The 25,091-nt window shown below is 44.3% G+C and overlaps 1 protein-coding gene across 3 annotated transcripts in view; it reads left to right on the forward strand.

Annotated features, from left to right (window-relative positions):
- The window catches only part of Duox (dual oxidase), a 448,965-nt gene that overhangs the window by 341,773 nt on the left and 82,101 nt on the right, over positions 1-25,091 (forward strand). For all 3 annotated transcript variants that reach the window (XM_065437132.1, XM_065437133.1, XM_065437135.1), the window contains one exon: positions 7,353-7,583. In XM_065437132.1, coding sequence (XP_065293204.1) covers positions 7,353-7,583 — 231 coding nt within the window. The remainder of the gene's footprint in view (positions 1-7,352; positions 7,584-25,091) is intronic.

A 25,091-nucleotide genomic window follows, 5' to 3' on the forward strand; every position in this document is an offset into this window, starting at 1 on the left:
TCGTGTTGTTGTGATGTTCCGCGTGTGTGTTGCCTGGTGGGAATGTTGCACGTTGCTGACTGCGTGGGAACCGTTGTTCTGATGTTTCGGTGGGAGCATAAGTTTGCGCTCCGTGGTGCGAACTCATGACGTGTTCAGTCGGCATTCAGACGTTCAGGCTCATGTTGTTGAGAACCCCACGAATGTCGCTCGTAGTCGTACGACTTAGCTGGGCTCAGAAAATGTTTAGCTCGGCGCGAAGCCTCACATTATCGGCGGACAAAGCCTCCAGATTAACCTACCTGTCGTCTTCGTCGGTAGCCTGGTTTGACGCTGGTGCGAACATCGGCCGGATTGATCGGCGGTTCGCGTTGTCCCGGGTGAGCCGTTCGATGAGGTTGTTCTTACGACCGGAGCACGGCAGTCCGCGGGCCTTCGTGTTTCTTCGGGGCGAAGGCGACGGTGTCGCTTTCGAATGGCGTTAGAAGCTGTCGAGGACGGCATCCTTGGATTCCGAGCACAAAGTTTAGCGTGGTGTCATTGTGTCTGGTGATTGGTCCTGGTGCGATCATGTCGACTTCGCCATGACAGCACTCTCAGTACAGAATGTTAGCAGTTTTATTGCGAGACCTTGGTAAAATAAAGATATCGCGCAACATTACGAAAACACAGCGCCATTTGCACACTTCATTCTCGTTCGAGTGTCTGTCTTTGTCCGCCTCCGTGGCAGCTTCTCGAACCCCACATGCGGAGCCACTGTGGAGAAGAGGAGCTTTCAATGTGTGTTGTTGAAATGCGATCCCAAGCGCTGAGCAGCGTTTGGCGCGATGGGGAGCACCATATCCCAAACGCTGCTGGCACCGTCATGGCCACTACAGCTTCGTCATCGGACTCTCATCATGCACGTCCTCGTCACACCGTTGTCATTGGACAGTTCTCGTGCGTTGCGTTGCCATGACATCGTCGTCGTACAGTCGTCGTCATGCATTCGGTGTGATGCCGCCGTCGTGGTTCCATCGCGTCCTGACATCCGTTTCCATTCTCACTTCGAAATCCGACTCTCGCCGTGCCCTCGTCGTCACACTACTGTCATCATGCCATCGTCGTCATGTCTTTTCCCCATTGCCGTCACATCAGTGTCGTAATCCCATGGCCGTCGTCTTCATATCACCTTCGTCGATCAATCAGTGCCACTCCTTCTTCATCCTCCTAGCTTGATCATGCTGCCATCATTCAGTCGAGATTATGCCACGGTTGTCACGCCATCCTCGTCACTGGGCTGGCGCCACAAAGACGCTTCCATGCCTCTGTGGTCATATCGTCGCCGTAATGGCTTCTTGCTCATGCCATCATCATCATTCCCGCTTCATTCTGTTAACTTCATACCGTCGTCGTCACGCCATCGTCATCGTACAGTCGTCGTCGTCACTTAGTCATCCTTATACCGTCTATTTTAAACAATGACATCTCATTGTTCTGATGCCATCGCCTTATGCGCCTTTGTCGTTCAATCAATTTAGAATCTTTCATCATTTCATCGTCACTGCGTCACCGTCATACCTTATTTATTTATTATACCTCAAAGGCCCCAGAGATAGGGTATTACATGAGGGATGGTGTCACGCGTAGGTTAACGCCTGGTACGCTAGCTTGAGCGGGCAGAAGGAGCACACGAACGCAAGATGCAGCACACACGTAACATTCATTCAATAGGCTATTTTAGCAACAGGAACACACGGTAAGATTCAACACTTATTACACACGGAATGCGTCCTCCCTTGCTAAGCTTTCCGCTGGCACTACCGCGTTTAATAACGTCTGTGCGGCGATCGTCTATTCGCTGAAGTAGAGGCGCTTACAGTACCGGTTCTGTTCGAGGCGGGTATCGGCGTCCTCCGGTCTGTGGTCCGTCGTTGCTGTCTGGTCGTCTTCAGCCGTTGCTGGTGCCCGGCGTTACCGATGCCCCGGTCGACGTGGCGAAGGTACGGTCGCTGAGGAGCTGTCGCGCTCCGGCAGAGCCGGGCTCGTGCCGGCCGGTGCGCGCCTGCCCAGCTTAGTTCTCTAGACGGGACGGTGACTGGCTGTAGCCAGCCCCCGCGCATCTACGTTCAGCGGCACAAACGCTGACGTGTCCTGGCAGGTAGGACCGGGCCAGCGGTAGTTCCGGGGACGTCGGACATCTGCTCGCCGAGCCTGGTACTCAGGCGGGACGTCGATGTGTCGCCTAGGAACTGGGGCAGGACCCAAAGAGGCGATCTCCGGCCGTCTTCTCCTGGAACGCTCCGCCGTGGCCTCCACGTCCTTCCCTGCGCGCGCCCCTTCTCCAAGATGACGGCTCCACGCGCTCGCTTCACTCCTTCTTCCTCGTCTTCTTTCTTTCTTTACGCTTGTCACTCCTGACAGATGGGCTTAGTTTAACAAAACAGTGATTCGAGAGCAGCCTTGAAGTGAAGAGCGTCGGAGTGGTGCGTGATGTCGGCAGACAGACCGTTCCAGTCCGTGGCGGTTTTCCCAAAAAATGATCGTAGATGAGAGGTAGTCTGTGCTGGGGGAGGATACACGGCTTTGCTGCGGTTAATGCGACTGGACTGACGATGAGCTGGTAATATAGCTGAAATGTGGAGTGTTGTATGATAGAAAACACAGTCTTGAAATAAGACGTCGCGAGTCTAGATTAGTAAGACCGGCACGGGATTTTAGTTCAGACACGCTTGCATGATAAGAATATTCAGAGTAGATAAACCGGGCTGCGCGGTTTTGAATTGACTCCAGTGTAATAGATAGGTTATGTTGATGATGATGCCAGACAGAGCATGCATATTCTAACTTAGGGCGGACATATGTAACATAAGCTAGTAATTTTGCTGATGGGGGAGCAAGTCTTAGATTCCGGCGGAGAAAATTAACCGAGGGTTTGATTCGCGGCATTGGCTAAGGTACTGACATGATGTGACCAGTTTAGGGTAGTAGAAAAGGTTATGCCGAGGTATTTATATGAGTCTACAGATGAGATTTCGGCGCCGTATATGGTGTATCTCCCTGATTGGGGATGCTGTCTGCGATGGAATGAAATTAGCGAGGATTTTTTAGTATATAAAGACATCAACCATTCGTTACATTAAAATTCAATGCGTTTTGGGTCATTTTGAAGCAAATGCATGTCTGAAGTGTTAGTTATGCGTCGATAAACTACACAATTGTCTGCGAACAAACGAATGTTAGAAGAGACCTCTGTAGGAAGATCATTAATGTAAATTAGAAAGAGTAGTGGTCCGAGAAGTGTGCCTTGTGGTACGCCCGAAAGAACAGAAGATTTTTTAGATGACTGTGTGTTAGCAAATAGAAACTGCTGTCGGTTAGTGAGAAAGTTACGTATCCAGTCTAGTACAAGTGGATTATTCTTGAGACTGGAAAGCTTTAGGAGTAGCCGTTGGTGTGGAACTTTGTCAAATGCCTTTTGAAAGTCTAAGAAAATCGCGTCTACAGGTACGTTCAAGCCGAGGTTAGAGCTTAGATCATGAAAAAATAAAGCTAGTTGGGTGTCACATGAAAGACCTTTACGGAAGCCATGTTGAGCTGGGTGAAAGAAGTTATTGGATACTAAAAAGTTTACGATCTGAGAGTAATTAACATGCTCCATTAGTTTGCAACAAACAGTGGTGAGTGAAATGGGACGATAACGAGAGCACAACGATGGAGGACCTTTTTTGGGGACTGGAACAATCTTGCCTACTCTCCAGGCTTCCGGCACCACTCCTGATGACAATGATTGCTGAAAAATAGCACATAACATCGCGCTGACATTTGTTTTGGTGTTTTTCAGCATTTTAACATTTATTTCATCGACACCAGACGACGATGTAAGTTTTAATGAATCAATTAGTTTCTCAGTGCCGTAAGTACAAAAGGTGATATCAGGCATGACTGTATGATCCGAAAGAGGGAAGCGAGGTAATATGTTAACAGGTTCAGTTGTGAAGACGGAAGAAAAAGTGCGGTCATCGTCATGCCTCCATGCTCGTAGGTCACTTGGGAAGCGAGTTCCAGAGGAACGTGGGACGATATCGGAGTGCGTAACACATAATATATTCAACAGAAGTCTCATAATTACCAATATACATGTTAAATAGACGGGACTTGAGGAATATATTCGGCCGCAGCATTACTCGATTTATATTCGAATTCCCATCGACAGTCATTTTCAGACATGTTCTGATATCATTTCTTTTCTTACTGTCCCAGGATATGACTTGTTTTTGGAGCACAATCGTTAAATTTCTTTAGCGTAATAATACAATAGTGTCACGTGGTGGTGACGTTGAAGAACACAGTAGCAATACTATGAAGGACAAAACTAACTTTTATTGGGCGAACCTGTGCCCACAAAAACAGGCTACACTTATAGCACAACGATAGCGGCGAACACGGTCGGCGATCGTCGAAAATCTGATCAGTGGGTCCAGCGCGTTCGCTTTTATACAGTAGTCATCGAATGTTCCAGACTAATTGTTGGGACCCGCGTGCCTTCCACAAAGTTCTACACCATTCGCGTCATGCGATGAAATCACATAACACAAGGTTCGGCGACAACAGACAGCGAATAGAAGCATCGATAACTTTCCAGAAACTTCGGATACATGCAGGCGCGTCCCGCGCTGTGCGATAAGATTTGTTAGGCGGCGAAACGTGGTCGCCCGATAAATATAAGTACACGTGTCAATAGTCAAGGGAAAATATATGCAGGTTCAACGCCGAATGAAGGTCAAGTGGAGCTTTATTCAAGCACTGTACGCCAACGCCGATCAGCACAGCTATGTTTTCTTATTTTTTTTCATTTCTTTTCTTTCGGCTACACCAATATCCCATATTCGTTTTTCAAGGAACAATGTTTACCGTTATCCCGGCTGGCGCTACTTCGTTGGTCAGCATGAAGGGTTTACAAAAGCCCGTGCGCTGCAACTTGCATACGGCGCACTTTCGTATTTACCTCAACAAATATATACGCCGACGCACCGACCAATCCAGCCGCAGCAGCTACGCCGAACGCAGAAAGGTACACAATAAAAGAATCGCGTTAAAATATCTCACACTTCGCAGCCCCTACTACCTAGTCGCCACGTCTAAAGTGTCTTTCTGTAATATGCGAGGAGAAATAAAGTTAACCGAGGCGCGCGATTTTCAATAATGATAGCATGAGAAGCCAACAAAGACGCCAAGGACCACACAGGGAAATTACTTGTACTTACTAATTAAATTAAAGAAATTATAAATAACTGGAAAATGAAAGTGGATGGAAAAACAACTTGCCGCAGGTGGGGAACATTGCCACGTCTTCCCATTAGGCGTCCGATGCTGTAACCAATTGAGCTACAGTGGTGCCGCGTCTCCATCCACTTTCTTGGGTACTTATGTTTCACAACTACAACTAACCTTGGGAGAGTTAGCCAGCGCCATCACTGCAAACCTTTGCGGCTGATGTGGAACATCTCTCTGCCGCAGGCGTTACGAGAACGTAATCCTTTTGGGTGAAGGAAACTAGTCAATAAAGCCACACATGCTACCTAAAGGCATCAGTGTTGCCGGATTCGAGACCCTCGTTATTTGAGAACGAGAAAAAAGTGGTTACCTCGGGCGCCCGATTTTATAAATCGTATCGTAAGAATCCAACAAACAAAGACACCAAGCACAACATATGAGAAATTACTTGTACCTCATGTTTGAGTAAAAAAAAAGGATAAATATAATGGAAATGAACGTGGATGAAAAAAACAACTTGCTGCTGGTGGGGAACGACCCCACGTTTTCGCATTACGTATGCAATACTCTAACCGATTGCGCTACCGCGGCACCGCTTCCTCATCCTATTTCTTGGTTATTTGCGCTTTACTACTACAACTAACCTTGGGAAAGTTAGCCAGCGCCTCCACTCACAAACATTGACGGCGGATGTGGAACATCCTTGCTGATGCAGGCGTCATGAGTACGTAATCTTTTTGGGTGAACACGACTGGTCAATAAACCCACACATGTTACCTAAAGGCATAAGTGTTGGTGCATTCGAGACCACTACTTTCATCCGCTTTCACTGCCATTAATTTATAACTTCTTTAATTCAATTAGTAACTATAGGCAATTTCCCCTGTGTTGTCCGTGGTGTTTTTGTTTGTTGGCTTCTCTTGATGTCATTATTGAAAATCAGGCCCCTCGGTTCACCCCATTTCTTCTCGTTCATTACATAACGTGGCTCTCGAATCCGGCACCATTGAACGGTTCAGGTAGCATGTGCTCGTTTGTTGACCTTTCACCCAAAACGATTACGTACGCGTGACACCGGCCGCAAAAATGATGTTCCACATCCGCCACCAAGGCTTGTGAGTCGCGGCACTGACTAACACTCCCAACGTTAGTTGTAATAGTAAAACATCACTGCCCAAGAAAGTCGATGGGAAAATGGCGCCGCTGTAGCTCATTTGGCTAGAGTGTCGCCCGCCTAATGCGAAGACTTGGAATCGTTCGCCACCTGCGGCAAGTTGTTCTTTTATCCACTTTTATTTGCCAATAATTTATGATTTCTTTAATTCAATTAGTAAGTGCAAGTTTTCCCCTTTGTTGCCTTTGGCGTCTTTGTTGACTTCTTATGGTATGATTTGTGTAGTAGAGTAGCGCGAATGTTGCTAGCGCAGTTCTCACCACCTTTATGCGGAATCTGCCTCGCTGAGCAATTTGCTAGATTATGATACAAAGTGACGTAGGATACGCGACTTGTGACAAAGCGGGTTACGCTGACATCTTCGAGCTTATAACGACCTTACGTTATATGAGTACTTTTCAGGGTGGATTTTAATGATGAAAGAAATGATTTCATTTAACTGTTTACTGTTGACATTTCATTGCAATCCGCTAAAACAATTTCTTTAAGTGAAAGATTAAGGTTATATTAAAACCTTTTCGCGACAACAGTGCAATGCGATTCTGAAGGCGCGGATTTAAACTTAGTGTGCGTCAATGTCAGAGCAGTGGTTTTTGGTGTACCACACCATCAGCGTACCTAGTGATGGGACTACTTTTTGTCTGAGATTTCACTGTCGAGGCGTTAGAGCGTGATGTCTGAGAAAGTTATATTTGTAATATGAATTGTTCATTAGGCGAAGTAAAAGGCTAACTTAGGCCAATGCCGCATTGGCTCTTAACATAGCTAGGGTGTGCTAACAGGCATGCTTGATTTTGTTGCCTAGAACTTAGTCGCTTGCTTCAAATTAAGTTCTCGTTAAAGGTTTGGCGTAAACTTACAATTCATGCCTGGGCGAGCGATGGATGCACGCCGTTTTATATTCTTTCTTGAAAAAGTAACTTGTCCTTTTCGCACTTGGCAGACTACTCCTACATGTCGGAACACATGGACCTGCGGCACGTGATGGGAGTCGGTATCGCCATCACACGAGGATCAGCGGCTTCACTCTCCTTCTGCTACTCGCTCCTGCTGCTCACCATGTGTCGCAATCTGATCACCAAGATCCGCGAGCTGCCTCTGCAGCAGTACATGCCGCTCGACTCGCATGTGCAGTTTCACAAGATCGTCGCCCTGACAGCGCTTTTCTTCAGCCGTAAGTGTATCCCTTTCTGTGCACATGGATTGCAAGGAAAACATTCCGAACAACAGGAAAGATATAGTGGTGCCCCTAGAATCCCTGCCAGGGCGGCCGCATTTCGGTGGGGGCGAAATGCGAGAACATCTGTGTACTTAGGCTTAGTGGTCCGAATTTCCGGCTACAGCGTGCCTCATAGTCAGATCGTTGTTTTGTCATGAAAAAACCCGATAATCTTTTTTCTAAGTGGGGCACCTAATATATTAGGAATTTGATCTTATTTCAAGGAACACTTTTTAAGATTTTGATTGGTTATAAAACACGGCATAAACAGCTCCGAACAAATTCTTTCCATTTACTGCTGTTTGATGTAGAAGAAAAGTTTGACTTTCAGGAACTCTCCAACTGCATTGTTCTTCCAATCCGGCCCCACCAGACCTTCATCGCAAGCGTGTAGTGCACGTGTCGAAATTTATAAGGCTTATAAAAAACGTGCGTGCCAGCAGATTAAAGCACTTGAAAAAAATTTAATGCCTCTGAGACATGCTGGAACGTAGAAAGAACCAACACAGCTTCACTCAGGATTTAACTATAGCAGAGGTAAGCCGCGTACAGTATATGTGCATTTTACAAGCAGAGTTCTGGACCATTTTTTCTTCGCTTTTACTTCAGGGCTGGTTTCGCAAAAGAATGGCATGTCTCATGCGCCGAAAAAGAAACCAATGAACTGCAATAGCTGCTTCTCGCCAGTTTTTTTCCGCGAGATAAAGCGAGGAGAAGAAAGGTAGGGAGGTCGATTGCCCGGTTTGCTATCTTACGCTGGGTGGGAAAGGGAAAATAGAAAGCGAGGGAACATTGTGTGAGCACCCTGCGCCGCGCGCCCACACGGCGACCGAATTCGAATCCAAGCGAGTTCCCCATCGATACATTTGGCTGCCGTCATTTGCTGTCTGAAAGAAGTCTTAGGACATCTCCATATCTAGTGATACGCGCTCAAGTCACCTGGGATGACCAAGGGGCCAGTGGTCGTTAGCAGCACCTTGATGTACTTGACACTACATCTTCGAAGTAATCCGTGGCCTCTTTTTACTTAAGTACAAATATAGTGCTGTGGGTGAGCCGTTGTGCTTAGCCAAGACTGGCAAGCACTGAATTGAGAGCATCCAGCACTTGCATGGCACTTCGTGCTGATGAAGAATGCACCTCATTCAAAAGCATTCGATGAGTATTCACCAAAGACCGGAGCATCATAGAGACTTGCCGGTTTTCCTCGGGCAGTTTGTCATGAGCCCGTGCTGTGAACTCCACAGGTTGTACAGTGGTGCTCTGTATTACTCGAAGTGGCTCCGCCTCCGACTGTAGCTTCCGCGTTGGCCCTAGTAGTTTCAACCAAGCTGCATTGTTCTCCGCCATTACCGTGTCAGATTTAGATTGGATTCCACTGAGCCTAAGGGGCCGAGGAGGAAGTCCGATGTGGCGTATTCTTCACATCGGCGTCCTTTGAAGTCCTCGCTTTCCAACAGCCGCGACACTATCGCGATGAGAGGAACTCTCTCCTGCCATTTTCCTTTATTTCGGGGCAGCCTTTCAAGGAAGCGTCATGAGACCGAATGCATTTGGGGACCGCGGCTGCGCAGAAGAATGCAGCGTGGCTTTCGAGGCATCGTGAGCGTGCTCTCGCGCATGGCACTCAGGCGTCCCACAATTGCGGCATTGACGGGGTCTTGGCATAAATGGCCGCACGGGGTGTCTAATGCGGCCCACCTCGACCTACGAGGAGAGAGACTCGCCCTTGAGATTATCCTCAAACAGCGGGATGTATCGAGGCGAGACACGGTGGTCATGGCGACGTCATCAACGACTGCTTTCATTACAATCGGCACGTCAGCGCTGGAGATGCAGACGGCCATGTCGTACTTTACACCGGTAGTGGAACCTCTGTCCAGGGGGAGCGCACCCTCATGCCACCAATTTCTGTAAGTTTACTCAGAGTGCTCAGCGGAGTCTCATGCGCAACGCCAATAGCAAACACATTCTTTCGTGGGTTGACTGTGACGTCTGATACATGCTTTGGCGCCGCCGCTTCAAGTGGCACCAACACAGAATCTCTCTTGAGTTGCCTCAGGTTGTCGGTAGCAAGTTCTGGTACAAATAGAATCGTGCTGACTGCGGTATTCCGAGTTGGTGCTACCATTAGCGTGCTCGAAGGCATGGATGTCGTGGCGTTTCTTCGTTTGTGGCTCCGCATGAGCTCAAAGTCATTATCGCTGAAGTCCTCGCTGCTAAGCTTGTGCACAATGATGTTTTCGCTGCTGCTGTTGTTCTGGAAGCCGTTCCACTTCCTAGACGCAGCCGCCACTGACGCTGCCATCCTCGGCAGGCGCCAGGGCCGTCTACATGCGTCCGCGCCACGAACGATGGCGGCTTTGCAGAGATGTACGCAGAAATAGGGAGAAAACAGCTGAGCTAGAGAAATAGCGTCCTGGCTCGTACCAGACTGTGCGAATTAATTAGCAGGTGTACGGTAGATCAGATTCCCTTGCTCAACAAGCTTTCAAGTAGTTTTTTTTTTTCGCGATCATGTGCGGTGCCGACAGCGTTGCCTTACTAATGTTTTAAGACCTTCATCTGAAGCTATAACAACCTTGCTGCATCCGCAAATGCGATAGCAATGACGAAAGATTTGTCATTCAATCGTCACGAGACTTCTTCATGGTTCTTGTCAGAAATATAGTGCTGGGTTGAATTGCGCTTAAGTACCACACACACACGAGCACACAAAACACTATACGGTATATTGTGTTGTTGCTGTTCGTCTTTTTTCAATCTTTAAACGCCCGTAAGCTTTTCGTAGCCTGCTCATTTATGACGCTACAACGTATAAATAGTCAAAAATTCTGATTTAATATCAGGAGATAAGGTCTGCGCGCTAGCTGTGTCAAAGAAAAGAAGTCGCTGTGAGGTGCGGATAGTTTTATTTATTTTATGGACGATTTTATATCACGTAGCACTATCACTCCATACTGCGGAATCGAGCCACTTTTTCACCGCACCCTTATGCTTCGGCATAACAAGATGTTGACGGAGACAAAATGCAAAATTCGTCTCGTGTATTTGCCGGACGTCCCGACTTTCGAAGAGCACAGAAAAAGATAATTGTTTCGATAATTTCGAAGTCCTCATAGTCGACTTATACAACGTTTTGAATGGAATATAAATCAATTCACACAAGCCGCGAACTCAGCTAACAAAATGATAGACTTTCGCTTTGGACTAGCCGGAACGTGAGTGTTCTTGTAATTTTTTACATGTCTCGTAGCAACTAATTTCAATCGGCCTTCATTCAGTACGTACTTCTTAACTTCCTGAACTTAAGCAAACTATACTTAATCTGTCTGCTGTATGTTGATATGAATTTCGGCGGAAGAATCGCGTAATTCGATAAACGGCTGAAATTGGATCGTTCTTGCGCAAAAAAAAGAGAAATACAGTGACGTTTCACGTCGTGAACGTGGGTTACGCACAAGTGTATGGGTGCCATTCCTATATCATTGCGATAGCAATTATATATACACTCCAGGTGTATTTCTGCCTATGTCGCCGCCCTCACGTTCTGTATAAACTCCATGGGCGATAACATAGTCCCCGCGCCCCCAGTGTGCGAGTGAAGGCGTGCCTCGATCTCGCGTGCGCAAGAGAGGCAGCGCGCTGTCTTCCGTTGCGCACTATTTTGCAAGACATGTGCACCATGTACGTGCACACCCAGCCTGCCCTCCGCGAAGCGTCGTTTCTCTGTCCTCCCAATGCTCGACGGTACGTACACATTCATCGAGGTGGCGCTACATTGCCGCGCACTACCTTGCCCTGTCCATCGCCTCCAGGGTACTTCCTCCTTCGGAGCGTCAAACATCGCCGATTTCACCAGCTGGCGAGTTACGCTTGCGCTCAAAAACTAACAATTGTCTCAGATTTCGCTGAAATCGAGCATCGAACACGAATGCCATTTGGTTTATATCGGCGCAGAAATTTAAAATCGTGGTTTTGCGATTTTTTCCTAATTTGCACACCGGAATTCAAAACAACAGTTCGTAAGAGTGACGATGTGTATTCTTGCTCGTAATTCTTATTTATTTATTTATTTATTTATTTCTTTATTGGATATCGCCGAGTTTAAATATGCAACAGTCACCACCTAAATTATCTACTATGAGGCACTACAAAAATGACAAAAGTGCTTACTTTTCAGCGTACTGTTTAAAAGCAATACTTCTCACTTGTTCGTGTTTTCATTTTATGCAACACGTTCAAGTTTCTTAATTTTCATTTAGTCGTATCTTTGCAAGCGTAAGCAAATCCTTAATTCGGCAGCATCGTGAAAGGAAGCGACCGATTCCGGCGCTGGCATATCGAGAACTCGAGTGCTCTTCTCGTGAGATCTCGGCCTTTCGGCTCGACGCACCCGGGGGCGAAGCGTAGCTGGAATGTGCCATCCTCTGCTCCGGGTAGGCTTCGGCTCGCACTGCGAGTGTGCGCCATGTTTTGCGTTGGAATGAAATTTCTCATAGTATTTTCAACGCCGATGTGTTCGAACGTAATGTTATGGATTTCTACAGAGCTAGCCAGATTTAGACCTCATCAGAGCTCAGCGCTGTAGTGCTATTATGCGACACCAACATGCTGTCACGGCAGAGTCCGCAGCAGTAATCGCAAAGAAACGACTTTGCGGCACAACGTAAAACCATCACATTCATTCGATGCATTATTACCTGCTATGGTTTCAAAAAAGTACGTGGTGGTATAAAACGCCTTCATCACACTGCAAAGTGTTTTTCAGGAGATCACTCGACACAGGACCCGCCTCCTCCCGGAGCGTAGTACAACTGGCGCTGGTGCAGAGCAGACCACCGTCATTTGCACCACACACACACGCGTGCGCGCACACACACAGGCACGCACGCACGCACGTATATATATATATATATATATATATATATATATATATATATAAACAGGCGCTCGTAATGCTAACGCGTTGCAATACTTGCACGGACACCAGCCTGTTCGGCACGCAAGTCACTAGCAAGCTGTAGAACTGCTCACATCGTTGCTGGAGTTTGACTACCAGCGTTGATCTGTCTCAATATGGTTACGCGAAAACTTATGATACGCAGAACAGCTGTATATGTCATGAAGACGCCATATTCGACAGGCCTGCTCTTCCAACACAGCTTAGGTATTGGCCTCGAGCTCCACCACTTGAAAAGCTGGCGCCACCGTCGGCGTGACGTGCTAGGAGGGATCACGTGCACTGTAAAAAAAAATTTGCCTTACTTTACAGAAAATTTGCTGGTAATTTGTGACCGAACACTCTTTCGCAAATTAAGCACGGTCATTTTCGTAGAACGTACAACTGTAAAAGAGAGACCGTAATACAAGATACGAGTGCTTCTGTATCTAGAAAACGGAAGACTCTATTTTCTGAATCTGTACTATAACCGTTAAAGTACAGTGCTTCTCGTATTCAGAAAACGGAACACACTGTATGCTGAATTTGTAATATAACCGTTAAAATACAGGTGCTTGCCGTATTCAGAAAACGAAAGACTCCGTATGCTAAATCTGTACTATATCCGTTAAAGTACAGGTGCTTCCCATATTTCATCTTGCAGAGCATATCCATTGTTCGAGAATGTGCCATCGGGGCGAAAATTGCCCAGGACGTGCGACAGTCGACCGAATTTTATGGTGCACTATTTGCTGGAATCAGCCATGCCACCATCTGCGTTCGGAATGTGCATACGTGACCCACTGTTTTCAGCGGTCTTGAACAGAAATGCAATTGGGTCAACGCTCGCACTTCCAGGGTACTTTTGTCCACGATAGTACATCGCCTTTAATGCAAATGTCATGAAGGCAGCTCATAGACAAAGCAGCAGGTCACCATTGAGAAAATTGTCTTGCCAACACACTGACATGGCTGCAGAGATAAAACACTTTGCACTTTGTGATATGAAGGCACTGCATAGCATATATACAAACAGGTGCAACATTTCAGTCCTCAAGTTCTTAGATCACAGAAGCAACTTTATTTTTCTTCAATCACTCGTCTTGCACTTCTTTCTGGTGAAAGTTGTTCTTGACCGAAAATGCTTGCAAGGATAAACTTGCTGCTGTTAGGAGAAACAAATAGTATTCGTGAATATCCATCCTAAAGAAAGCGGCAAAAAAGTGTAATCACAGAACACGACAAAGCAGTAACTTCTGTGTTAGAAAAACATGTAAGTAGACCAACATTGTTGGAACAAGGGATGTTGCTGTAGCCAACATTTCGACATAGGTGCTTGTTATTAGGGCAGCAAATGTTTTCCTTGGCTGTGTTGTTTTGGATTGTGAATAGCTCACTGGCCCCTAGCCTCACTGGCGGAGAAGAAACTGGTGCATATAATAGGTCAAGAGAAGCGAAAGTGTTAAAATAAAGGGTGTGCTTAGCAGTGGTGATTGTGATGGAGCGGGTATGAGCACTACTGTCAGTTCTTGCAAAGAGTAGGGGTGACCAAAACAGAAAATGGTGTACACATGTAAGCAGTCATTAATCCAGTAGACCTAATCTTCCCAGAAGACAAAATAGGTATCAAGATAAAAAGTTTGCACTTTTGGAAAAGGCAAACGAAGACTTAAAGAAAATAAATTTTGTATCAAGGTTCTGGTTATGGTTAAGATCATTGTAAATGGTAAATGAAGGCACATTACGAATATATATTTTGTTAAAAGCCGATAAAGAAAAGATATATTAACGAAATATTAAAAATAGGGACACTAAAATTAAACTGGGTATGACCATAAAACAGTAAAGAACAGCCTGTGAAAAAAAATGGGATGGACAATATGATAACCAGGTGCAAGATTGCAAAACGTCGAGCGCTGTTTATATTCATGCTGCTGTTGACGGCTTCAAGTTTCTGTCTTCCTGTGAAACCTTTGTCTTACGTGAACAAGGAAATGGGTCATTTTTTAAACAAGTCAGTTCATATGCAGTTCAAAGCTTCGGCATTATTATAATGAAAGAAAATATTATGGTCAGTTCTCCTGGGTGTGCTTTCATTCACCAGTTATTTCCCCCGGTGTAAGCTCAAAATTTAATGGTCTAAATGGACCTTAGCTCCACGCAAACCATTAGCTGGTCTTTTTTTCAACACAGATGCCTGCACATTATATTTGTTGGCAGGAGTGCTAGCGAACTACATCAAACTTGTTGCCACAACCAAAGTGAAACTTGGTAACAGTATTGAAAAAAAAACAGCATTCCACAATATTGATTCAAGTCGTTTGGAAAAGTTGCTTAAGTTAATGTACACCCCCCACCCCACCAGACAAAATTATGCACCACACTGACTCTCATGGTGTCAACCATGCTATTATAGCACTAGGCATCAAGTAGGAGAATTAGAAGAGGGCACAATTCTTTTTGTTAGAACATCAAATGTGCTTTACATAAATTCTACATTCCAACTAACAACGGAGCAGGCGATAGTGACCAATGCATACGAAAGCTAATGACATTCTGTGCAGCAGAATGTTGACGATGAGGCGTTATGCGCACAAGTGCACTCTTTCACACAAAATGACATTCTGCAGACAAACCTTGTGCCAACATTAGAGTGAAAAACACCACAGTGGAAAGGAAAGAGTGCTAAATTTGTTGAAAATACTAAAATTATTCGATTATGCATTATCCTTACTGTTCGTTAAAGATTCACAGATTGTTCCCCACGGGTGCTGTAAACTGCTTTTACAGTCGTAGCAACAATGATGTGTGGCACAGACAAGAGTAAATGCTCATGAAGTTTATGCAACGGTATACCCTACAAATTACACCCCATTTCACATTCCAATGTGGTAGAAGTGGAAGACGAAAAAAACTACTTTCTCGTGGAGGATGCATACCCCAGAACAGAAGAAACAAGTGTACCCTAACCATTGCTGCTGCCGATGCCTGTGCACTAGCAGTTACATATAATATGGCAGTTACAATTGTTTTTCCACAAGCACTGCAAGCTGCTGCCAGTTTACCAGTACAGAGCTGTAATAAATTTAGGGCAAGTTAAAGCTCTCTAATGGATTCATCTCATATGACACAATTGGAATGCAATATTCTGCAAACAAGTGAAGAGCTATGTGCCATTCCATACAATGAAACATCTTTGAAGAATCTGAATCACCACCTGCACTCTGCACCCTTTGGAGTGCCCCTTCTGCCACAGAACAATAATCATTATCTGCCTTGATGTGTTTCCTTTCTTTAAAACACCACGCCCGCTACTTTCCTTTCGGGAATGCTATCATGCTGATTACGCGCATGCCGTTCGTTACTGGAAAGTACGGGGCTAGCAGCGTTAAAGAAAGGAAACGCAACAAGGCAGATGACGATTATCGATTTGTGGCAGAAGGGGCACTCCAAAGGGTGTAACTTTGCCTAAGAGTGTGGGCAGTGATGAGGTAAAAGAGTGTGTTCTGTGTAAAGTAGTGCACCTGTATAACCTAAAGCTCTGGAGAATGCATTTAGTATCAGCTGTGAAGGTTTCTAATTTTAATTGCACATAGTAAAAACCTCCATGCAGTTTTGCAAAACGCAAACCCCCTACCTTTTTGTTGTTCAAAGGCCATGACACGTAGGGCCGTAACATGTACATTATGAGTTTAGTTCCCAAACAATCAAAGTGAATAGCACCACCTTAAGTGTTATGTGCCTTCTGTCTCACATTTTCTGTCAAAAATTGTTAGTGTCAAATGCTGCGATCGGCAGAAAAATGGATTTCTGGAGCAATATAAAGTATTAAGTACCGTGATCTCAGTTCTTTCACTGTTGTTTAAGCATTATCGGGTCTTAATGTAAAAAAGAACGAGGAATAAATACACGCATATTTTACGTCACAACCCTCATGAGGCATTTAGTAGTCTGGGTTATAAAGGATTCCAGATTTACAACGCAGGACAAATTTTATTCCACTGAAAGAATGGCATCATGCCAATGATTCTGCATTTGGTGCTATATTTATTTGTATTTAGTTCAGTTGGAATGTGTGTGTATTGTCAGCAATATTGCTTGTCATGTTTTAGATTGACTGTTTTCTAAATTTAGGCAAATTCGTACTCGCAAATAACCTTGTATGACACCAAGAACTTGCTTAGCAGGAGTATTTCAAACATTTGCAAGATATGAGGCTCTTGAATGCATATCTAAGCCTGGGGTGCACGCCGCCCCCTAATCTCATCAGCAAGTTTCTGGAACTCATCTACGAGTCTTCTTATGATGAATGTAAAGTTGCTTGAACGGGAGAAATTGGGGATTTAAACAGGTGAATTATGCAGCATAAGAATGATGTGAGCAAGAAGCAAGCATCAAGAAGCACTGTCACTCAATGTGCATAGACTATCAAACACAAGAATTATTTGGGATGATTTAAAATTCTGGCATTGGAACGAAATGTCTTTTAATCTATTTATAAGCTGATTATTCACTCTACTACCACTACCTTTACCAGAAACATTCATAATCATTATCGTATCTGTGCCACATCATCCTAGCTAATATTCAAGTCTTCATAAGCTGTTTTTTTTTACTGCTAATTCTCTGTTGGAAAGAGGTGTCCGTATGAAGACCATATCATACACTTATTACCCGTTTTTTGATAAATGATAAGGGAAAAATTTCACACCAAAAATGCATTGAGCTTGAGCAAGTTCTACGTTTGAAGCTGTTGATTCTTTTTTCCCTTTGCCATCATTGACCCACCTGGTTAGCTAAGTAGACAGAAAAGCTGCAGCAGAAAGGTAGGGGTGCCAAATTAGACTTGTGCCCCAGGGGACCATTTCACGGTCACTGGAGGAACTGCCTGTGGCCTTGGCATCTTCCTTGAGGGCCATGGCCATGTCTAAGAAACCTTGTCTCCACAGGCTGCATAAAAAAGGATAATTTTCTGAGCCAAGTCTTTTACTTAAAAGAACCCATTTAAGGTGTATTCGTGGCTTTGCACCACAGAACTGACACATGACTGGCCATTCAAGACACTTTATGTGTATTCGCAGGCTTATTCCTTGGAAAAACACTTTTATGTAGCACACAATGAGTAACAGTAACAAAAAAGTGTATAAGGAGGCTTTCATATTGCTCTACAACTTTTCATTGACACATTTCATTTAATTATTTGAGATATTTATTAACTAATTAAGAATTATGTAAATAGGCAGAATGCAAAATATAATCAGAGTATCTCCAAGCGACAGCAAACAACATTACCTTCATTTTGTCTAGTTACATCGCATTTACATATTTCTAAATCTTGGTGCACGATAGTTAAGACACCCTGTAGATCAAAAAATAATATTACAATTTTCATAACCATCTCTTGCGTGTCATTAGTGGCTATGGCTGCTTCAAGTTATTCTTTCAGTACGGTACAAGCAGCTTTGAAGTGAAATTGTTTTGCATCGAGGGCGTGTAATCTAGAAAATCAAGCAAAAGGTAGAGTGGTGTTCACTATTCAGATGTTTAACTAAGAAGCTGCAGGCAAAGGAAACAGGACACAACACCTAATAAACAATGCAAAATTAGAAAATTTAAACTGAACAAGCAACCAGTTGTTGAAAACACAGAAAAAAGCCAGCAGCTTACGTCGAATACACCCCTGCTATGTACTCCAAGTGAAGTTGTTACCGCAATGCTTGGGCACCATATGAACGTAACAGTCAACATTGAGCAGAATATTAACACCACTAAATGAACTGGCCTTTGAAGATTCTTGATCTGAAATCCTCAACGACTTGTGCTGGCGTTTAATCTGTCGAGCTCAATCTGCATTCTCAAAAGCTGGCTCTCGGCCATAATTTCTCTAAACACAACATCAGCTTAAATCTCAAGATAGGGTTGACCTGTAAATAAAGTGGATAATGCATGGCAAACATCATGAACACTCTTACATGTTAACCAGAGGGTTCACTCATGCAGCCATGAAATTGTGATGCAGACACGATATATTGAAGCTGGTTTTGTGAAGTGTTTCATGCTTCCAAGGCTTCTTCTCCAGTTGTGAAAGCTGTCTCCACTAGCTAAATAAGCGATGAAAATAAAAAAGAACTTCAACATTCTCACAATACGTTGGCCATTTGCAAGTAAGCAGCAGCCTTTTGGGCGCCCAGGTTGCCTGGTGCAAACCTACTATGCCACAGTACTTGCGTTACCCAGTACCAGCCACTTTAATATGCAACGTGTTCAGAGCCCTTTCCCTCTGTTTTTTTTTTTGCTTTGGAAACAGTTTACCATGTGTTCAGTAGGTGTCGAGAAAGGGGACACAAAACACTGTGCACCACTTATTTCTAATGTTTTGCTGGATGCAGCACACCGCACCGGATGCAGGTGAAGCCAGTGGAAATGCGGTGTCATGCAGGCGCTTGTCCTGGAATCAGGGCATATGGTGGACTAACTAGTGCGTGCGATCAGATAATATTGCTGCCGAAAAACTTTTCTTTGTGGTTTTTCAAATTTTAGGAGGTCTCTACGTGTCTGGTAAGCGCTTTTATGACAATCTGAACCAGTATAGGATAGTGTTCTCTAACATCAAGTTTTTTCTTATTTACCAGTGTTTCCATTACACGCCACTTATGTTGGCGAAGCTGTACACACTGCAATGGAAAAATACTGGACACCTCGAAACACTGCTTGGGTAGTTTATGGCACATCAGGCAGGCATGTTAGGGGAAGAAATGCCACACACCCGTGCAAACCAAGTGCTGCCGCAAAGTTGTGAAGCACCAACTTCCGGGACAAGGTCGGCTTCAGTCGAGGGTGCTCCATGTGCTGTCCATCCCTTGTAGTAGAGATCAGTGGTGTGGACCCTTTTATACTCGCTGTCTTTTCTGGTTGGAACCTTGGCAACAGCTTCCACCATACTTTTTTGAACCTGCAACATGTGCAGAGAAAGTCACATCACTGTGCGTTGATTGTATGGCTTTACTGTTCTACACATTCTATCAAATCATTACAAAATACAGTTCGCACATTTTCACTACTGTATATAGAGACTGTTGCTAGACACGCGAAACACTGCCATCCCTCTGCCAGAATGCAACAATAGAAGCATACACTGTAAAGCTACACTAAAATTTAAATTGATGTGACACCGTATGAGCATACAGTATGCTTACTGTATGCTCTAGCCCTGTGTCAAGTAAAAGTTAATTGTCCATCATTTATGGTGTATTTCTACTTATTCTGGGTCATCAAACTGTACAATCAATGTTCCAAGTTTACACATTGTTGGCTTTTGATTGCCTATGTGATCCGTTTCCTATTTACACATGCAGTAATCCCACTGTAATAAGAAAAAAGAGTTAGAAAAAGAAATGCCGTGATAATCTTCCACATTTGCTGAGTGCAGGAACAATGGCCAATAGCATGTGGTTGAAGCTACATAAATACTCAGTTTTCACACAGCTTAATTGTTCAGCAAGTAATAAAGAGGTACGCTGTGCGCCTCTGCATAACCAAAAAAATCTGACTACTTGACACTGTACTAAGGCTGCTGCTTGATAGTGTTCGGCAGTTCGGCTTTGGTTTTCTGATATAGAGAACTGTTTAGGTACCAGTAGTTTACTTTGCGATAAAATGGAACTTGGAGCACTGGTCATTTGCACATAAATAATGCGACAGCAAATATAACACAAGGATAGGAATAAGGGTCTCTTAGAAAAAGTACATACACATTATGAATATAATGTGATGTGATGCAACAATGAAACAGAAAGCAACGCATAGAAGTGGACGGCACTTCCATGCCACCAAGGTTATTGGATAGACAGTACTTCAGAAGTGCCCGCAACACAGTCAAAGAAGGCAAAGTTGCATTTCTTTGCGTTCAACACAATGCGTTGGCGGGCTAGTTGGTGCGAATCCATAAATACTTTGTCTAGCGCAAAACGATGGACACAAGAAAGGCGACCAGCACAAGGCGCTACTCTCAACTGACATCACTTTATTGCGTCACTCCTTTATAGATAGTAGAATCTAGAAAAACATGTGCAGTGAGCACCATGTGCAGGGACCACCAACAACCGATCACAAGAGCGCACTCATGCGACGGGATCCAAAAAACCATATTGAGCACTGCGCAAGGTTAAAGAAGGCACACTAATGCACTGTGACCCCAATGACTGTATGAAGAAAGCTTCCGATAACTCTCGGGTGGTGGTATCACAGCACTTTCTCAAAATCATAGTATCACGAAGCATGGCTTTGCACTTCCATATTTTACAATGTTGAGCCAAATGGGAACCTGTGCCTGTTGGTATGGATCGCTTATGTTCGCAATGTTTCGTGATACTACGATTTTGAAAAAGAGCCGTGATACCACCGCCAGAGAGTTATAGGAGGCTTTCTTCATACAGACATTGGGGTCACAGTGCATTAGTGTGCTTTCTTTAACCTTGCACAGTGCTCAATATGTTTTTTGGGGATTCTGTCGCATGAGTGTGCTCTTGTGATCAGATGTTGGTGGTTCCTGCACATGGTGTTCACAGCGCACGTTTTTCTAGATTCTGCTGTCTACAAAGGAGGGACGCAATAAAGTGATGTCAGTTGAGAGTAGCGCCTTGTTCTGTCGTCTTTCTTGTGTCCATCGTATTGCGCTAAAAAAGCAATTATGTATTCCTTGTGTGTGTTTGAAGACAGCTCCACACGCAGTAGCGATTCCAGTATTGCTGCCCAGTGGTTTAGCTCGCCGCAGCCTGAAGTGCCACAACATATAAGGAAAGAAACCTGCATTATAGTTTTGTTGCAAACAAGAATATGACGTGAAGTGCATTCTGAGGCCAGAAACTATAGAAAAAAATTTCATGATGCACCACTGTGCAGGGTTTTAAAGCAAAGTCAAATACATTTAGTGTAAATATCACACTATGATGGTACACAATGGTGGTAATCTGTAATAATATAAAAGGTGCCTTAATGTTACAACAAAAGTTGACATTACCTAATACTAGCCCTGTAAAATTTAGCATGCAGGGCCCCACTTGGTTAAACAATAGTGATGTAATGTCTATGTACACAAGTATTACCCATGCATTTCTGCCATTGTCCAAATGGCATAAATGAATGGGTAATACTTGTTTGTATACATAGACATTACATATCTATTGTTTAACGAAGTGGGTAAACTATGCCTGCCTCATAGAAGATTAGAATTAAACCATAAATTATATATAGTTACCCTAACAGTAACACCTCATTTGAACTTCACAGTTAGTAGACGTCATCTATTCAAAGTTTATATGTTGAATGTAACGAACCCTCATTACAGCAGCGCAGAGCATTCCTCACATTTCCTTACGTACTCAGAATTCAGTCATCACCGCAACACATATGCTACAACATCGTCACACAGTGCAACTCATGCTTACACTACACAAATAAACCAAACGTGATTAGGCCACTTGTACTGCGGTATGAGCAATACTGTCGGGATTATGAAATTCCCCACGAAGTCCTCCAGGTTGCCAAGAAACTAGAACGGTTGGCCCCGTGGTACGATTTTACGCAGTTGTGCGACTGGACATTAACGCATTTAAGGAAAAGAGACACTCCACACGAACACATTATACAAGAATTCCGTGCTCTTCAGGACCAATATCAAAATCACATGCAATTGTACACTGATGGGTCCAAAACAAAAGAACACGTGGGTGTAGGGGCCGTAACAGAAAATTGGGAAAGAAGTATTCGTCTACCAAAACATGCCTCTGTTTTCACTGGTGAAGTTCACGCTGTATGGGTTGTAGTTAAGATTATCACTGGCAAGCACAAAAACACAGTCATTTACACTGATTCCTTAAGTACACTGAAGGCTCTAAACCTAAAATCTGAGTGTGAACCCCTGTTAGGGGACATACTAAACATGGTCGCACTTAACAAATATGGGGGATCAATCCGCTTCTGCTGGGTACCAAGTCATGTTGGGATACCGGGTAACGAAGCAGCCGGTAGATATGCATCGATGGCAGCGAACAAAGATATAACAAACACAACACTTCCATACAAAGATAGCATCCATGCGATTAGAAAAGCCTTAACGGCGAAATGGCAACGCAAATGGGACCCTTGTGCTGACAACAAACTACATCTCACGAAACCCATAGTTGGCGAGTGGAAGTCATGCTACCATCAGGAGCGGTTCATCAATGTAGTTTTATGCCGACTACACATTGGGCACACACACCTCACACACAATTACTTACTTACGAAAGAAGACCCACCAACATGCGAGAAATGTCAACAGCCACTAACAGATATGCACATATTACTCACATGTACACAGACTGAAACACACAGACGAACACTTGTGCACAAATTATATAAATTACACATACATTTACACCCTGCTTTAATTTTAGGTGATGATCCGCTAGTCCCATTATGTGACGTTCATAAATTTCTAGACAACACTGGATTTTTACACAAAATATATATTATTAACAAAGCCTTTTCCTTCATTAACTGGATTTTAAAACACCTCGGGTTTGGCGCACCATAGGCTTAGCCGCTTTTGCGCCATTAAACTCCATTTAACTAAGTAAGTAAGTAGACGCCTGTTGATGCCAGCCTCCCCCAGTGCTAAACTGTGCTGCACCCTTTACAGAGAAATTATAGTAGTATCACTAAACTCTGAAGCTATTCAGGACTGCAGCATTGTAGAAGACATCTACAAATGTCCCATTTGATGTGTAACAGCCTGAATTGCTTGCACATCTTACCAAGTGCAAATTAAAATTACTTCTCCTTGTTTAGCATTTTTGCCTGCTAGACCACAATCCAATGTCATCAATATATTAACATATTACCTCAAAGAACCTAATTTGGCTTATAGATTAACACCTTCGCATAATGCCACAGCTACACTCTGTCATCATATGCGTTGCAGCCATAAAGGAGTGCTTGTCCACCAGCACTCCAATATCACTAACAGTGATCACCTACACAGCTTGATTCAGGTGGCAGTCATGATTCAGGTGGCAAATAGGTAAGAGAAAAAATCCACTCACTTTGAGAGCTACAATACTGCGATAACTTGAGGGAGATGGACCCATCGCAGGCAGCAGACCTCTTCTCAGCTTCAGCACAACAGCAACTTGCCTTTCAGTAAAAGAAAAGGATTGATTAGTAATGATAAGTTACCTTGTTTTTGCTGAGTATCAATACAATCTGACTTTCATGCATATCCACTCTCCGCTTTAGTAATAGAACTGAATTATTCGTAAAATAAAAGAGTCAATGATGATACCATTTGCTTCTCTTGTATGTCCAATTTTTTTCGCACTGATACCCCGTTTACTGCTTCCTTACTGACACGAATGCCTTGACTGCCCAGACATCATTCGAAGCAACACGTCTTGCGGCACTGCAAAAAGTTGCACCGAGGAAACACAGCAAAGCAGCCAGAGCAAATAACTTCTTTTTTTGGTCACAATTGAAACGTGCACCTAAGCAAGAAAGGAACGATCACAGGTAGTGAGCGACTGCTATTGCCTCGAACGTTTATTTCCGTATTTTAACAGAAGTTCTTGTATCGGATACAGTATGCTCTCAAGACAATACAAGCGTCAATACAAGTGCGCAACTGAACGCAGTTTTATTCTACGCTTTTAACGCGAGTGAGCAAAAGGTTAGAAGTACCTAACGGAAAGTGCGATCGAGCCGATCGCGCTACGACAGGAATCGATCTGAAAAGATAGGGTGATTCATTTCTCCATTCATGCGTCAGGTTTGCCCTAAGACGTTGCATAGGGGTCCTTTTAAACAATATTTCTGTTCGCGACACCGGCTTACCACACATCATTTTAACACCTACGTTATGCAAACCAAATAAGATTAAAATGGGCTTACCTCATGAGCAAGTTATGAGTGCGCGTAGACTGTTGAACACCCGTTGAGAGCAAGCAGGATATATCTGTGTCCAAGCGCATACGTGCACCCAAACACAGGACAACTTCTTCGATGCCGCAGCGTGCAGAGTTTTGTACACGAAGTGAATGACATCCAGCGCAAATATCTCCGCGCGATGACGGCAAATGACGAGCGCACAAGCGTACAAAACACAGCGACAAATTCGGAACTTTGCCAATTCGAACGTGCCGAGACCCAAGCAGCGTAACCATCCATCGTTTCTGTTCTTCGCGCCCGATGCGTCAATCTCTTTTCCTTGGAGTCTTGCTTCACTGTTGAGTACAAATCAAGGGATATTTACGCCAAATTAACAACTTTTACAACACGACACAAAAAATTCCGGCTGACTACACATGTGCAGCTCCGTCTGCCACTCTTAACGGACGCGTAGTGTTCCTGTATATGCTCCCGCAGGGAGCAGAGTTGCGCATACCTTTTCCGGCGCCGCTCGCACAGCTATTGGCCGAGCGCGAAAAATGACGTCAAATGATCCGCGCCGCTGCGAAGCCAACTTTACGGGCGCATCGCCGACTCGT

This window comes from Dermacentor albipictus, chromosome 1, assembly GCF_038994185.2.
Source record: "Dermacentor albipictus isolate Rhodes 1998 colony chromosome 1, USDA_Dalb.pri_finalv2, whole genome shotgun sequence".
NCBI classification, from domain to species: domain Eukaryota; kingdom Metazoa; phylum Arthropoda; class Arachnida; order Ixodida; family Ixodidae; genus Dermacentor; species Dermacentor albipictus.